General features: G+C 50.7%; 1 protein-coding gene across 1 annotated transcript in view; it reads left to right on the top strand.

The window, feature by feature from the left end:
* The window catches only part of CNGB1 (cyclic nucleotide gated channel subunit beta 1), a 95491-nt gene that overhangs the window by 23548 nt on the left and 54961 nt on the right, over positions 1-16982 (top strand). The window contains exons 13-16 of the mRNA XM_024233667.2: positions 2589-2748; positions 3699-3785; positions 12799-12886; positions 13532-13694. Coding sequence (XP_024089435.2) covers positions 2589-2748; positions 3699-3785; positions 12799-12886; positions 13532-13694 — 498 coding nt within the window. The remainder of the gene's footprint in view (positions 1-2588; positions 2749-3698; positions 3786-12798; positions 12887-13531; positions 13695-16982) is intronic.

The following is a 16982-nucleotide window of genomic DNA, read 5'->3' as shown; positions in this document are numbered from 1 at the left end:
GGCATGCCAGGGTGGAGTGGCAGTTTCTATGAGAACTGGGGCACTCATAGCTCCTGAGCACCTGGGTAGGGCCACGGAGAAGCTGGGCGAGCTACGAATCAGATGCCTGTAGAGAGGGGTGGTCGGAGCTCCAGGGGTGGGCCAGGGGCTCCTGCACCACGCCTCCTGGGGGCCTGCCCTGGGGGCTGTGTGGCAGCATACCCCATCCCTCCCCTTCCAGGTTGGTGATCTTGGGCACCGTCCTCCTCTCAGTGCTGCAGAATCTCTAGCTGTAAAATGGGAACAGTATAGGACACATCTTGCAGGCCTGCTGCGGAGATGAAAAGAGGAAATGAGGCCGGGCATGGTGGCTCATGCCTGTAATCCCAGCACTTTGGGAGGCCAAGGTGGGTGGATTGCCTGAGGTCAGGAGTTCGAGACCAGCCTGGCCAATATGGTGAAACCCCATCTCTACTAAAAATACAAACATTAGCCGGGTGTAGTGGTGCACGCCTGTAATCCCAGCTACTCGGGAAGCAGAGGCACGAGAATCGCTTGAACAGGAGGCGGAGGTTGCAGTGGGCCGAGATTGCACCATTGCACTCGAGCCTGGGTGTCACAGTGAGACTCTGTCTCAAAAAAAAAAAAAAAAAGGAAATGCTTGTAAAATACCCACGCACTAAAATAGGACCTAAAAAGAAAATGTTAATGGAAAGGAAAGGAAGTGTGGAAGCAAGGACAGCATCAGTTCTTAAGGACGGCACCCCATAAGGAGTGGCCGCTGACGCCAGTGAGGCGCTCATGGGGCACATTTGTCACCTGGGATAGTGCACTGGGAAAACGGGAGTCAGGGGACCTGGCTCTGCCTCCACCTTCCTGTGTAGCCTGGGACAAGACACTCAGCCTCTCTGAGCTGGCTCTCTTTACAAGGGGGAAAGTATTGTTCCTGCCCTTTGGGGCTGCTGTCAAAGCTCACGTGCTGTCAGGCAAGATGTTCTGTTCCCTGGATGTCCCCTGCTATGCCCAGGCAGGAAGTGGCATCCCAAGGGGCTGCTTAGAGTGGAGACATTGCACTATTGCTGGACAGCAGCATAGACTGACACGGACAACACATCCCACCACCGGATTCAGGGTCACACTTGGAGGAGCCTCCCTGGCCAAACCCCAGGGGCGTTTGCAGGGCCAGAGGAGCCGGGAGCAACCATGGAAACAGCTAGTTCAGGATGCGCTTGGGGCTTCCCTAGAGGGCAGGCAGCACCTCATCTGTGAAACAGGGATAATATCTGTACCTAGAAGTGGGGAGCTCTGTGCCTGGCAATGGAAGCACCCCATAAAAGAAGGTATTTATCTGTGTCTCAGTTTGCTCATCTGTAAAATGGGGAGAAAAATATAAAAGAGGGAAAGTAAAATGGGGATGCTAATTATAACCTCGAAATGTTGATGTGAGGACTAATCGAGTTATTCCACGTAGATCACTCAGCACAGGGCCTGGAACATAGTAAGTGCTCAAAAATGCAGCTGCTGTTACTATTATTATTGTTATTGTTGTTATGCAACATCATGAACAGTAACAGCCAAGGTCTCAGGATGAGACTTGAGGCCGGCTTCCATTTAAAGTCATCGTCACTACTACCCAGGTATGGTGGTGCATGCCTGTAGTCCCAGTTACTCAGAAGGCTGCGGTGGGAGGATCGCTGAAGCCCAGGAGGTCGAGGCTGTGGTGAGCCATAATTGCACTAATGCGCTCCAGCCTGAGTGACAGAGCAAGACCCTGTCTCAACAACAAAAATGTCACTATTACTAATTCATCTTTGGCTGAAGGCCACCAAGATCCCTGGAGCTTTTGGTGGACACCTGGTATCCAGGCATTCTCCTTTGTCCCTGACCCCTGCCTGGGGGTAGGCTTAGGTTCCTGATGAGACTGCTCTGCACTCCCTTTGAGCATCTGCCAAGCTCACAGGCCCAGGGTGTTTTCGTTGTCAAGGACCAGGATACGCGAAGAAGTATTGAAAATTAGACTCCCATCTGAAGGTGGGACCACCCCCATGAGAAAGTTGAGTTTCCCTAGAGGGCGGAGCCTCTAGGCCCAGGAGGGAGGGAAGGACTCTCAGAAGCAAATATGGGCGTGCTGTCACCAGGGGGTGGCATCTACAGAGCAGGAAGCAGGCAAGCTCTCTCTGCATCCCCCAGGACAATCCAGGCCACCTGCACCTGGATGTGGCCAGGTGGACCCTGAACCTGGGCCTTTTGGCATCCCTGTGATGCTGTGATCGGAAGCATTGTTTCTGCCTCTGTACAAACCTTTAAGAAGGAGTCCCCCGTGAGAAACAAACAGGATCAACCATAATCAAAGCCCTGTCTCAAGAGGAGAAGGGGGGAAAATAATGGAGACAGAGTGAATGAGCACAGGCTTCAACCCATCACCGGAACACTGATCTTGTCCCGCTGAAAATGGAAAGTGCCATTTCCCCACTGCATGACTAAGCACTGAGGCACTGCTGGCGACAGCCAGGGCTCCCTGCAGGCTCCCTGCAGTCTCCCTGGGACTCAGAGGCCCAAGCGCTTTCTCCTGCACATCCCGTAAATGGCTCTTTCTGTGTTCCCTGCAGTCAGCATCCTTCCTGGAGGGCAAGTGGAGCCTGACCTCGTCCTAGAGGAGGTTGAACCGCACTGGGAGGATGCCCACCAGGATGTCAGTACCAGCCCACAGGGTACAGAGGTGGTTCCAGCTTACAAAGAAGAGAACAAAGCTGTGGAGAAGATGCCCAGGTGGGGAGTCTGAGAAGACCCTAAAAGATTAGTTATTGTTTGAGAAGGTGCCAAGCATGCAGTACCTTATCCCAAAAGTACAAAAAGGCACAGAGCAGGAACCAAGCCTGCTTCCCCCTGCCTTCATACAGCCATCCTTCTCCCATGGGTAGAACGGCTACCAGGTTCTTATGTGCCACTCCAGAGACAGTCTGGGTATATGCAAGCTCGCATCTCCCTCCTTTTTTCTTTTTGTACAGAAGGTGGTATAGCACATGTACCTATCCGCACCTTCCTATATTTAGTCAACAATATACCTTGAGGTCTTTCCACATTCAGGATATAGAGAGCATCTTCATTTTTCACTGCTGCATAGTATTCCATCATATGGCCGTACCATAATTTATTAAACCTCTTCACTATTGATGGACATTTGGGTTGGTTCCAAAATTTTGTTATTATGAACAATTCTGCAACAGGCACTCTTGTATGCATGTCTTTGCACATGTGTGAATATGTCTGCAGGAGATTTCTAGAGGGGAATTGCTGGGTCATTGGTCATGGGAATGTGGAATTGTGGTCATAATTGCCAAGTTGCCTTCCACGGGGATGTCGCAATCTTTGTTCCTACTAGAGATGCTTGGTGACAGTGGGAGATCTCGGGTTCTGAAGCCCATAACTTACATAGCTAAGATGGGGAAACTAAGATGGGGAGCCCAGAGAGGATCAGAGGCTGAGCTAGGGTCACCACCAGGACAGTGGCTGGGACAGTCCCCTCATGCAGAGGAGAGGGTTTGTTGCCAGAGAGAGTTCAGGGTTGCTCAAGTGGGGCTCCCCAGGTTGAGCCTTGGTTGGAAAGTCCAGGTCTGGGCTCAGGAGTCATGGGACATCCTACAGAAAATAGGGGCAGGAGGTAGACTCAGTGGGGCAGCTTCAGGTGGGCTCACCTCCTGCCTCTAACCCCAACTCAGAGAGCTGTCCCGGATTGAAGAGGAGAAAGAAGATGAGGAGGAGGAAGAGGAAGAGGAGGAGGAGGAGGAAGAGGAGGAGGTGACTGAGTAAGTCATTTGCTCACCTGTCGGGGAACGGGGCTGGGGTTGGCTGAGCTCCTGGGGTCTGGGCACTCTTTGCTGCTCATGGGAGCTCCTTTCTGTTGTTCTGTGCTCTGTAAGGCTGGGCTTTGACCAAAGAGGCTGCGAGAAGCTGGGGTTCCCCTGCTGTGCTCATCATGACCTGGGAATCATATTACCCACCACTCCACATCCCCCTACACACACACTAGGATGCAGCCTCCAAGAGGGCTGGGACTTTTATCTGTTGCTTTCACTGCCATGTCCCTAGAGCCTAGAACAGTGCCTGGTACACAGTGGGCACCAAATAAATGTTAGTTGTCTGCATGGACATATGCAGTGGGCTCCCAGTTCTCCCATTATTCACAAAGCCAAGGCTGCCTGCCCTCCATATCCACCCACCTTGGTTGCCTTTGATGCCTTCTAGGGCTGTCCTGGGTTCTGCTCTACCGCCCAGTAATGATTGATTGTCCACCCACATCCATACATTTCAATGTTAAACACACAGAAGAGTTCAGTTAAAATAAAAGTTAAACACTGGAGATCAGGAAACACTATGGAGGGTGAGTGGAAGGATGGCTGGACAGGGGGATAATGCGTGGGGAAGAGCAGGCAGTTGGATACCTGTGCCTGGAGTTAGGAGCGGGAGAGGTGGGGCTGGAGATGTGACATTGGGATTCTGGGCATGTAGGTGGCATTGAAAGCTGTGGGGCTCGAGGAGATGCTCAGGGAGCAAGTGTGGATAGAGAAGAGGCTCATGGACAAGACCAGAGGTTGGGGAGATGAGGAACCAAAAAGGACTGAGGAGGAGGCACCAGTGAGCAGGGCAGAGACAAGAAGAGTGTGGGGCCCAGAAGCCAAGTTAGTGTTTCAGGAAGGTCAGCCAGGCGTGGTGGCTCACGCCTGTAATCCCAGCACTCTGGGAGGCCGAGGCAGGTAGATCACTTGAACCCAGGAGTTCGAGACCAGCCTAGCCAACATAGCAAAACCCCATCTCTACTTAAAAAAAAAAAAAAAAGAAGAAGAAGAAGAAAGAAGGACTGCCTCAAAAGCAGGTTGTAAAGGCTTGAACTTGTTTTCCCAAAGGCAATAGGGAGCCATTGAAGGTTCATGAGCAGGAGAGTGGCATGATCTGGCAGCTGTGTTGGAGAAAGATTGAGGCAGGGAGAACAGTGAGGAGACTGTTATGGTGGGCCAGGTGATAGTAAGTTACTCTCTCCTTGCTCCAGTTCCCTGGCATTATGTCCCTGTGTCTCTGCCCACCATGGTACCTCCTGACCCGCGTCCTTTCTCCCTGATCTGTCCCTCTGGCCACGGCCCGAGACAGGATAGCATTGTGAGTGTTAGGAGCACAGGCTCTGGCATCAGAAGCGCCAACTCCAGTTTGCTTCTGTTAGTGAAATGACCGGGGCATGTAGTGTACCCACTCAGAGCTTCTGCCTCCACATCTGTAAAATGGGGGATAATAAAAGGCTCCTGCAGAGGGGCCATCAGGGCCAGGGGTGACGATGGAAGTTGTAGGGGAGTAAGTGCCCCATCAATGGCCACTGATGTTCTCGTCCCCCAATGGCCTCTTTTCGTTCCAGTCAGGAAATAGTTAAACAGGATTTCAGAGCTGGAAGCCTGTTCAGTGTCAGCTGCTTTTAGTCCATCCTTACTCAGTTCACATAGACTCTTTCCATCCTTGACAGGAGGCCACACAGCCTCTACTTGCTTACCTCCAGTGACGGGGAGCTCACAACCTCTCAAAGGCTGTCTGTGTCATCCATATGCCCCGCTGACTTGTGAAATTATTTCTTAGACCAAAACTAAGCCTGCTTCCCTATGGCTGCTGTCGCTTCCTGACTTGTCCTGATTCTGCCTTCTGAGCCACCCTGCAGTCCCAGCAAGGTGAAGAACTTAGCTGCTGCCTGGTTTCATTAGAGCAGCTTGTTTGCCCTCGCCTTCTATGGAGCTATGCTTCTGTGTGGAGTGCATAGCTACAAGTGGCTGCCTTGCTGAACTTGTACACCTAACACCCAGGCTGGAAAACCCCTGTATTTGCCACTGCTCTGGATCTGAGACACCCTTTGAAGGCCAGTGATCAACTATGCTCACATACATGCATGTGCACATGTGTACTAAGTGTACACATGTTCTCAGAATGCAGTACACATGGGCACACACACGCATATCTGCACTATACCCTTATGCGCCAGCACACTGACACAGACATACATGCTGGGTTATGCACACACTTACATGTACAGGCATGCACACACATATACCCACACACATCCTTCATATATGCACAAGCACAGGCAGCACATTCATACATGTTCATATGTGTGTGTGCACACAGGCACACATGTACACACTTGCACACATCCACATGACAGCCTTGCACACATGCACATGCATCCAGAGTTACCGGCAGATGCTGCAGGAGTGAACGTCTTCATACAAATGTTTACCCAGAGTTTTGAACTTGGGGAACTTTTGGGCTCCAGGCCCAGGGAGGGACAAGGGAGTGACGGAGTGGGTGATCACAGGTCCGGGGCCGGAGGGTGTGAGGCCCAGGGCAAGCAAAACTGGGCTGTCAATGGCTGGGGAAGGATGCTCTTGGCCAGCTTTGCAGAGACACAGGTTACTGATGATGTGAGGGCCTGGTAACGGGCAGATGGTCGCCTAGAGACCCGGTCTCTACAGGCAACAGCTCAGCTTTCCCTAGCAACAGAGGCCTTTTGGTTCCACCTGGCCTCCCTGGGGATGCTTCTGCCGTTCCCTGCACATCTCCTCAATCTGATTAGAAACAGGAAGGATTGCTGGCTCCTCTGCCACTGGAGCCACCCTGGCTCGGGAGCTGGGCTCCCACTTGCATGCACCAACCCAGGCTTGGGATGAGCATCACAGCCCCCAGCTGAACCCCTGCACCATGGGCATCCTGACTGGCCCCAACCGAGAGATCCAAGTAGGTGGCTGCCTCTCCCTAGGGCTCCCCTCCTTCCTGCTTTTGGGGCTGGGATTTCAGGTGGAGAGTCTGCTGAAGGTGACAGTGAGGACCTTAACACTGGGGCACGGCCTGCGGGATGGCACGAGGGGGGAGGAGTGGACGGGTAAGCTTTTGAGAGCTGGCTGCCACTGCTGCTCCCTGGACCTTAAACTTGGAAAGCCAGGGGGGCCTCCAGGAAGCCCACCTCAGCCAATCGGTCTGTTCCTCTGCTTGGAAATCCCTGGGACTTGGGAACTTTCTGGAAGTTGATGGCTTGCTGCTTCCGGGCTGCACAAGAGGGGGCCTTGGCAGGCACTTGGCACCCTGTCAAGCAGGGGCCATGCGGCTTTGGTACATGGCCCCTAGACAGCCCCTGGTGATGCTGACAGCGCCACCACTGGGCTGTTCAGGTGTTTTGATGGCTGGGGATGTTTGTGCAAAAGGTTCCTCAATCCACGTGGGTGATTTCATAACCCTGCAGATCGCCGCCTCCTCTGGGATTAATAATAATAATGACAAGAACAATAATAAAGGCCTCCATTTGACTTACGATTTTTTTTCCATGCCACTCACGGCTAAGGCAGCCTGAATGGCAGATTCTATTATTCTCTCATCCCATTTCACAGATGAGAGAACTGAGGTTCAGAGACAGGGCCCTGCCAGTAAGTGTAGAGATGAGATTCTTAGCATTACAGACAAGGAAAGCTGCTCCCAATGTTTAGCGATGAAGAATCCAGAAGAATCACCAGAACAACACCTGGCAGTCTTTTTTTGACTTTTCTATGAGATTCTCATTGGCCCTTCTGATCTTACTCAAATAGGTCAGGCTGCACAGGCCAGGCAAATCCTGCCCATTTGACAGATGAGCAGACGAGGCAGCCCAAGGGCTTCGAGGTGACTTGCCCAAGGCCATACAGTGGCTTCTGGTCTGATACTGGAATAAGCAGGACCCCAGGAAGCCTCTGGCTGGGCCTGTGGGCAGTTCATTTTCTGAGCCTTTGTGCTGTGGGCAGAGAGCCGAGACAGACCCTGTGTCTATTTCACGAAAGTCATCCAATCATCCCCCTTGCAGCCAGAGACTTGTCTTTAACCCATTTGTGCAAGGCTGACTTCTCCTTAGTGTAGAAGGCACAGTCTCCAAAATACTCAGAGGCGGGCAGTGAAACAGAGCATTAAGCACGTGGCCTGGGGGTCAGGGATGCAGTATCTTATCCAGGCCCACCTTGCACAGGCAGTATGACCGTGGATCGGCCATGGAAACTCTCTGAGCCTCTGTTTTCTCAGCGTGCATGTGAGCAGTAACAGTTCCGATCTGTCAGGGTTATGTGAGATTTGAGGTTTTTTTTTTCCTAGACTCTTTTAAAAAGTTAATTATTTTTTCTTTTTTTTTTAAGACAGAGTCTTGCTCTGTTGCCCAGGGAGTGGAGTGGCACGATCCTGGCTCACTGCAATCTCTGCCTCCTGGGTTCAAGCAATTCTCCTGCCTCAGCCTCCTGAGTAGCTGGGATTACAGGCATGCACCACCGCGCCTGGCTAATTTTTGTATTTTTAGTACAGGCGGGTTTTGCCAAATTGGCCAGGCTGGTCTCAAACTTCTGACCTCAAGTGATCCGCCCACCTCGGCCTCCCAAAGTGCTGGGATTACAGGCACGAGCCACCGTGCCCAGCCTAATCATTTTTTCAATTGACAAAAATTATATGTATTTTTGTGTATAATTGTTGTTTTGAAATATGTATACATTGTGGAATGGCTAAATCGAGCTAATTAACATACACATTTCCTCATATGTTCATCATTTTTTATGGTGAGAACAGTTTAGATCTACTCTTAGCAATTTTTACAAATACAATACATTGCTATTAACTAGAGTCACAGGCTGTATAATAGATCTCTCACATTTATGCTTCCTATCTAGCTGAACCTTTGTACCCTTTAACCAACATCTATCTCCCCACCTCTCACCCCTCCCCAGCCCCTGGTAACTACCATTCTATTCTCTCCTTCTGTGAGTTCAACTTTTTTACACTCCACATATAAGTGAGATCATATGGTATGTCTTTCTGTGTTTAACACAGAACATAATGTCCTCAAGGTTCACAAATGACAAAATTTCCTTCATCTTAAAGGCTGAATTCTATTGTGTATATATAGGACATTTCCTTGATCCACTCATCTGTTGATAGACACTTGGGAGGCCGAGGCAAGTGGATCACCTGAGGTCAGGAACTCGAGACCAGCCTGGCCAATATGGTGAAACCCTGACTCTACTAAAAATACAAAAATTAGCCAGGTGTGGTAACATGGGCCTGTACTCCCAGCTACTCGGGAGGCTGAGGCAGGAGACTCACTGGAACCCGGGAGGCTGAGGTTGCAGTGAGCTGAGATCTCATCATTGCACTCCAGCCTGGGAAACACAGCGAGACTCTGTCTTGAAAAAAAAAAAATTAATGCTGCAAGATTGGGAGTGCAGACACCTCTTCAACATACTGTTTTCATTTCCCTTGGATCTGTACCCAACAGCTGAATCATATGGTAGCTCCATTTTTAACTTTTTGAGGAACTTCCGTATTCTTTTCCATAATGGCTGTGTTAATTTACAATCCTACCAACAGTGTATAAGTGTTCCCTTTCCACTGCATCCTCACCAACACTTGCTATCTTGTCTTTTTTTGGGCGGGGGCGGTGGACAGAGTCTCACTATGTCACCCCAGCTGGAGTGCAATGGCGCAATCTCAGTTCACTGCAACCTCCTCCTCCTGGGTTCAAGCAATTCTCCTGCCTCAGCCTCCCAAGTAGCTGGGATTACAGGAGCGTGCTGCCACGCCTGCCTAATTTTTGTATTTTTAGTAGAGACAGGGTTTCACTATGTTGGCCAGGCTGGTCTCGAACTTCTGACCTCATGATCCACCCGCCTCGGCCTCCCAAAGTGCTTGGATTACAGGTGTGAGCCACTGCACCCGGCCTGTCTTGTTTTTTTGGTAATTGCCATTCTAACAGGTGAGAAGTTAATATTTCAATGCGGTTTTGATTTGCATTTCTCTGATGATTAGTGGTGTTAAGCATCTTTTCATATACCTGTTGGCCATTTGTATGTCATCTTTTGAGACACTGAGAAATGTCTATTCAGATTCTTTGCCCATTTTTTTAAATCAGTTTTTTTCTTTACAATTGAGTTTCTTATATATTTTGGATATTAACCCCTTATTTGGCTTATGGTTTGCAAGTATTTTCTCCCATTCTGTAGGTTGTTTCTTCACTCTTGATTGTTTCCTTGGCTGTGCAGAAGCTTTTTAGTTTGATGTAATCCCATTTTGTATATTTTTGCTTCCATTGCCTGTGCTCTTGGGTTCATATTTTTAAAAATCATTGCTTAGACCAATACCATAGGGTTTTTCCCCTATATTTTATATATTGGTTTTATAGTTTCAGATTTTACATTTAAGTAGTGTTCAATCAATGTGGGTTGGGTTTTTTTTTTTTTTTTTTTTTTTTTGAGGCAGGGTCTTTCTCTGTTGCCCAGGCTGGAGCACAGTGGTGCAATCACGGCTCACTGCAGCCTCCATCTTCCAGGCTCAAGCAATCCTCCCACCTCAGCCTTCCAAGTAGCTTGGACCACAGGCACATGCCACCACACCCAGCTAGTTTTTGTATCTTATAGAGATGGGATTTTGCCATGTTGTTCAGGCTGGTCTCAAACTCCTGAGCTCAAGCAATCCTCCCGTCTCAGCCTCCCAAAATGCTGAGATTACAGGCATGAGCCACCACATCCAGCCATCTTCTTGAGTTTCTTTCATCGATGTTTTATAGTTTTCAGCGTACGGTTCTGTCACCTTCTTGATTAAATTTATTCCTAAGCATTTTATTTTATTTTATAGCTATTGTAAATCGGGTTGTTTCATTTCTTTTTCAGATAGTTCATTGTTGGTATATTGAAATGCTACTGAATTTTCTATGTTGATTTTATATCCTGCAACTTTACTGAATTGGTTTATCAGTTCTAACAGTTTTTGGTGGAATCTTTTGGGTTTTTTTTATATATAAGATCAAGTTATCTGCAAAGAGGAACAATTTAATTTCTTCCCTTCCAATTTGGATGCCTTTCATTTCTTCCTCCTGCCTAATTGCTCTAGCCAGGACCTCTTATACTACATTGAATAGAAGTGGTGAGAGTGGGCCAGGCGTGGTGGGTCACACCTATAATCCTAGCACTTTGGGAGACCAAGGTGGGAGGATCACTTGAGCCCAGGAGTTTGAGACCAGCCTGGGCAATGTAGCAAGACTCTGTCTCTACTAAAAATACCAAACAAAACAAAACAAAACAAAAACAAAAATAGCCAGGAGTGGTGGAACATGCCTGTAGTCCCAGCTACTAGGGAGGCTGAAACGGGAGGATGGCTTGAGCCTGGGAGGTTGAGGCTGTAGTGAGCCATGATCATGCCGTTGCACTCCAGCCTTGGTGACAGAGAAAGACCCTGTCTCAAAAAAAAAAAAAAAAGAAAAAGAAAAAGAAAATAAAAATAAAAATAAAAAACTAGTGAGGGTGGGCATGCTTGTCTTGTTCTTGATCTTAAAGGAAAAGCTTTCAGCTTTTCACCATTAGGTATGATGTCAGCTGTGGGCTTGTCATATATGACCTTTATTGTATTGCGGTCCATTTCTTCTATACGTAATTTGTTGAAAGATTTGATCATGGAATGATGTTGAATGTTGTCAATTACTTTTTCTGCATCTATTGAGATGATCATATGATTTTGTTGCTGTGGTGTACCGCGTTTATAGATTTCTCAGGGTAATTTGGAGGAGGATCTGGGGAGACTTTTCATGCAGAGTGCCTGGCACGCAGCCCAGGAGCTGCTGTGGCAATGTGATTACCGACTGATTTCTGCTGCCAAGCGGCTGGCTCCAGACCCACTAGGCAACGATCCCGTCTCCACCTTCCTGCCCCACCGTCCTTGCTCAGGCGGGCTGAGACTTGGCCCTCTGGGTAGAGAATGATGCATTCAGGTTTCCTGGGTGGCAGACACCCCAGAGCATCCTCTGTGAGCCCCTGGATGACAGGAGTCTGAGGGGTGGGGAGGAGGTGTTAGGAAGCAGGAACTAATCCTAACTACAAAAATCACATTAGTCCCTGGTCCTGAGTCATCATTTTAACCCAGAGGTTGCACACGGACGTCTGATTTAGCCTGGAGACAGGTTCTTTTGTCTACTACATATTAATAAAGATATATTAATTTGAATTATCAGCATCTAAATATCAGACAACTTCACCTTAGAAACATATATTTCAGGCTCTGTTTGAAAATGGAATGATCTGGCCACCTGGGCCCCCTTTTCCAGCGGAGTGGGGTTGCTGTCTTCAAGTGGACATGGGTTCACCAGTTTGCCGCAGCCCTCCCTGCCCACTGCAGCCTCACCCCTGGCTCTATCACTTATGTATGCCTGCTGCCTGGGCCTGGCACCCATGAAAACTTCAGCAGTTGCAGTGGCTCTGATCTCATGGCATGGGAAGAACCAGGGCCTGGGTTTGAGGTTTGTGTGGTTTGGGACAATTTGCTGTGTGATTTCGCCAGGTCACTTCACCTCTCTGGGCCTCACTTTTGTCATGCTCTACCCATCACCAAGATTGCCTGGAGACTGGGAGACCCCAGATGACAGCTCCTCCAACCATCCTCCATGCATTTCTCGCACATGCTGTTCCCATTTCCTGGACAACCTCTTCCTCCCCGCCATTCTTTGTGGTAAAATCATCATCCTGGAGGCTCAGCTTACAGGCCATCTCCTCCAGGAAGCCCTCCTTCCTAGCAGAGTTGTGGCACGTCCTTCACAGTGCCTTGCTGAGTGCACGTCTCAGATGGGGCGATTATTAGCAGGACACTGCCTGGAGGCTTCTGTGGGTGAGACTGTTTCTTGGGCATCTCTGTACCCTCCGCTCCTGGCACAGAGCGTGGCCTTTAGCAGGGCTGGGGAAACCTTTAACACCCCTAACCCAGTCCTTTTCTCCTGCCTCCCCACCCTGCCCCGGGTCACAGGGTGCTGCTGGATAGCTGTGTGGTGTCGCAGGTGGGTGAGGGCCAGAGCGAAGAAGACGGGACCCGGCCCCAGAGCGCTTCAGACCAGGTATGAGAAGCACCAGGCACTGGCACCTCTGAGGCCTGGCTTGGCATTGGTGGAAGGATGGGGACCTTGTCCACTTTGCTTACAGGGGGAGTTTGGGCTGGTAAGATGCCCGCAGGACAGAGGGAGCAGGGTGGCGGGTCCTGCGAGGCCCCCTCTTGGCAGGGGTCAGATAGTGGCCTAAGCCGTGGGTGGGGAGTCGGATGGACCCAGCTTGAGTCCTCCTGTGGGTGCCTGGCTTGGGGCAAGTCGCCTCCCCACTCTGGGTCCCAGTAGCCACCTGTGTACGAGGGGGCTACAGACGCCTCCCTCGGGCCTGTAGGAGGACCCAAAAGGGCTTGCACACTGTGAAGAGCGGCGCTGTCGATGCTTTGTTCCCCCATGTGCCAGGCTGCAAGGAGAGTGTCCCTCATCACAGGTGACACGTCCAGCTGTTAGGACCTGTAGGTCCTGGGTGCACTGCCCTCTACAGGTTGTAGGCTACTCCCGGGATGCCCAGAAGGTGGGCTGGCAGGACCTGACTGGCTGGGCGGGGCAAGAAGCAGAACTGGGCCCATGCGGACTTCTGAAGGCAGATCTAACAGGAGCTGCTGAGACTAGGGCTGGGGGCTGATGGTCACGTTTCTGTTTCCACTTTATTCTCTGCAGAAGCTGTGGGAGGAAGCTGGGGAGGAGGCCGAGGAGGAGGCTGAAGAGAAGGCCAAGGAGGAGGCCGAGGAGGAGGCTGAAGCAGAGGCTGAAAAGGAGCCCCAGGAGTGGGCCGAGACCAAGGAGGACCCTGAGGCCGAGGCCGAGGCTGCCAGTTCAGGAGGTAGGTGTGGCGGTGGTGGTGATGGGTTGCGCAAGAATGTCTGAGGTCCTTTTAGGCTGGAGGCAGCCTTCGTGCAGGGGCAACCCCTCCTCCTCTCCCTCCATCTCCTTCCCCCCATTGCCCCGTCAGCCACCCTGTCTTCAGGAAAATCCCATCCTTGGTGTCTTGGGGCCACATTATCAGAGCCTACTGATACATCTCAAAGGCTCTAAGGAATTTCACTGAGGCCCAGGACTCCCAGTGGGGCTGGGGAAATCCCGATCCCAGCCAACTCCTTCCTGCCAGCCTCTCCCTGCCAGCCCCTCCTGCAGGCCCCTCCTAACCAGCCCCTCCCAGCCAGTCCCTCCTGCCAGCCTCTCCTGCCACTTCCGCTCAATGAGGATTGAGGATGCAGCTCTTGGGCTACCGCCCAGTGAGGGTTTGGCTCAGACATCACATAGCTGAGTGAAAACTGGAACCAGAACTTGCTAACAGAGTGTCCTGGACTCCATGTCTCTTTATGAGCTTTTCCTGATCTCCAGCTGTACCCAGCACATACATTTTGCTGTGATTTACCACCCTGCCCTGAATCCTGAGAACTCAAGCAATGGCGGAGAAAGAGTCCCAAGGAGTCCAGCAACAGCTGGACCCTGGAGCCGGGACAGGCGGGCCCCAACCCCCGGCCGGCAGGTGTTGCGTGCCTTACACTCCACATTCCCCACGCCATGGGTCTTCAGCCGCTCTGTGAGGCAGACAGGCCATTTTACAGATGAGAAAACTGAGGCTCTGTGTGTGCGGATTTGGCCAAGAGGTCAAGGCACAGACCTGCATTTCACTCCTGGCTCCTCTCTCTCTTCCTTGCTGTGTGACCCAGAGCCAGTTCTGTGACCTCTCGGAAACATGACTTCCAAATAAAGAAAAAAGGGGCAATAATAGTACCTAGCTCACAGGTTGCTGGGCAGAGTAAGGGAGACAATGTGTCCAAGGCACCCCAAACTGTGGCTGGCACTCAGGGAGGAGTCAATATTGGGACGAGGATGTGTCCCAGCCAGCAAGCAGTTGAAATGGGACTGGACCCAGGTGTCCTAACCCTGAGTGTCCTGAGCTTGCTCCCTACTTGGTCTTTGGAAAGGGTTCTCTGTTAACTTCAACACATATCTATAGGAATTCCTACTAAGTCCAGGCCTGGGGCTGGGTCCCCACATGGATGAAAAAGACCAGGAGCAAACAGGTACAGGCTTGGTTCAGTGGGGAGGGTTCTGCCCCTTCCCCAGGTGATTTGGAAGCAGGTGGTCTGGGACCCACACTCTGAGAAATGCTGAGGCATAGCCATTTGCACTCAAAAGTATGGACCTAGACCCAGCAGCTTTGGCGTAACCCGGGAGCTGGTTAGAAATGAGAAAATTGGGCCGCGATCCAGACCTGCTGAATCAGACTCCTCATGGTAACACGATCTCCTGGTGATTTGTCTGCACATTTGTGTTTGAGGGGCAATAGCCTTGAGCCCTGGTCCTCAAACCTCACAGCCCATTGGAATCACCTGGGGAGATTTAAAAATTCCTGCTGCCAGGCCTCATCCCAGCCATTAAGTCAGAATCTCTGGGAATGGACCTGGGTAACAGAAATTGTCAAACCTTCCCAGGTGATTCCAATGCACAGCCCAGTTGGGGAACCAGGGCCGTAGGAAGAGTTACTGCTTCTGGTTGGAAGTGAGATTAGTTGACCTCCAGGGCTGCTTTGGACTGGAAAATTCTACCAGGCTAAGAATGTTCGAGTCCTGGGTTTCTTGGGTCTAAGAATCTGAGACTCTGTGAGTTCTGGGTTCTTTGATTCTAATATTTTTGGGAAATGCTGCCGGTGATTGGTAAGTGGAGGGAGCATGAGAAGTTGGGGGCCTCCTGGGCTGTCCCTCAGTGCTCCTGGGTGGGCCAGCCACATGACCTGATGACACATTAGACGTTGAACTCCAGGGACAGAGTGATGCTTCTGGCTTTGGGTAGCACTGCTGAAAATGCAGGTAGGCACCAGGCTGGTCGTGTTAGGCTGGTGGGAGGACCCCCACCTATTGTCTCCCCCAACTCTGTGCTCCTAATTGCAGTCCCCAGGGTCACGCCTCTGCCTGAGACCCTCTGGCCCCAGCACCATGGCTACACCATGCCAGAACATGGAGCTGAATCGCCTAGTTCAGGACCAGCTACCTGGCCAGGTGGCCTCTGCCTCTGCCCTCCAAAACCTGGTAGAGCATCTCCCTAATGTGCCCAGCTACCGTGTCCCAATCACCCGCATCCCTGTCCTCACCTCCCGGAGAACCACCTTGTCCAACTCCAGCTTCGCCAAGGAGACCAAGCGCTCCATCCGCCAACTAGGTAGCACGATCTTGCCCACCCAGCATTCTCGTATCTGTGGCGTGTGCTTCTGCATGGCTGGGGCTGTCTTCCTGCCTGGGTGCTGTGGTCATGGTGTGGACCACTAGTTGCTTATGGAAAACCATCTCCTCTTCCTCTGCCGATCAATACCTTCATCCTGCTTTGTGGTAGTGACTTGAGGGGTTTTAGCTCCTTCTCTTCATGCCTAAAATTCCACCACAATTAGCAATTCATTTATTTTTTTTCTCTCTCTTTCTCTTCCTCTTTCTCTCTTTCTTTCTTTTTTTTTTTTTTGTTTTTTGAGACAGAGTCTCTCTCTGTCACCCAGGCTGGAATGCAGTGACATGATCTCAGTTCACTGCAACCTCTGCCTCCCAGCAATTCTTGTGCCTCAGCCTCCCGAGCAGCTGGGATTACAGGCATACACCATCACGCCTGGCTACTTTTTGTATTTTAGTAGAGATGGGGTTTTGCCATGTTGGCCAGGCTGGTCTCAAACTCCTGATATCAAATGATCTGCCCACCTCGGCCTCCCAAAGTGCTGGGATTACAGGCATAAGCCACTGTGCCTGGCCAGCAATTCATTTCTTTGGGTTAAACATATATTCCTTTCTTTAGGCACATCATTTTTATATAGGTAATCATTCACACCTTAGTTTAAACAAGTCACTTGCTCAGATCTCTAGGCCAAGAGGCTTGGACAGGGAGTCTGGGGTCGGAGTGGAGGGGAGTGAAAGGAGGGAAATGGAATAGAAGAGTCGTGTCGGCGCCGATTGCAGATAGAATCCACTGACCTTGACAGTTTGCTGCTCAGCAAATTCCATTTCAGGAAAGCAGCTCCAGGTGCAGATAGGCCTCCTCAGAGGCTAGTGTGGAGGGAGGGCTGTCTGGATCCACTGATTGTGATAAGGTCCCTGTAGTGGCCTTTGGGCTGCTACTGCTC

Source organism: Pongo abelii, chromosome 18, assembly GCF_028885655.2.
Source record: "Pongo abelii isolate AG06213 chromosome 18, NHGRI_mPonAbe1-v2.0_pri, whole genome shotgun sequence".
Taxonomy (NCBI): Eukaryota; Metazoa; Chordata; class Mammalia; order Primates; family Hominidae; genus Pongo; species Pongo abelii.
This window is presented reverse-complemented; position numbering and strand designations above follow the sequence as displayed.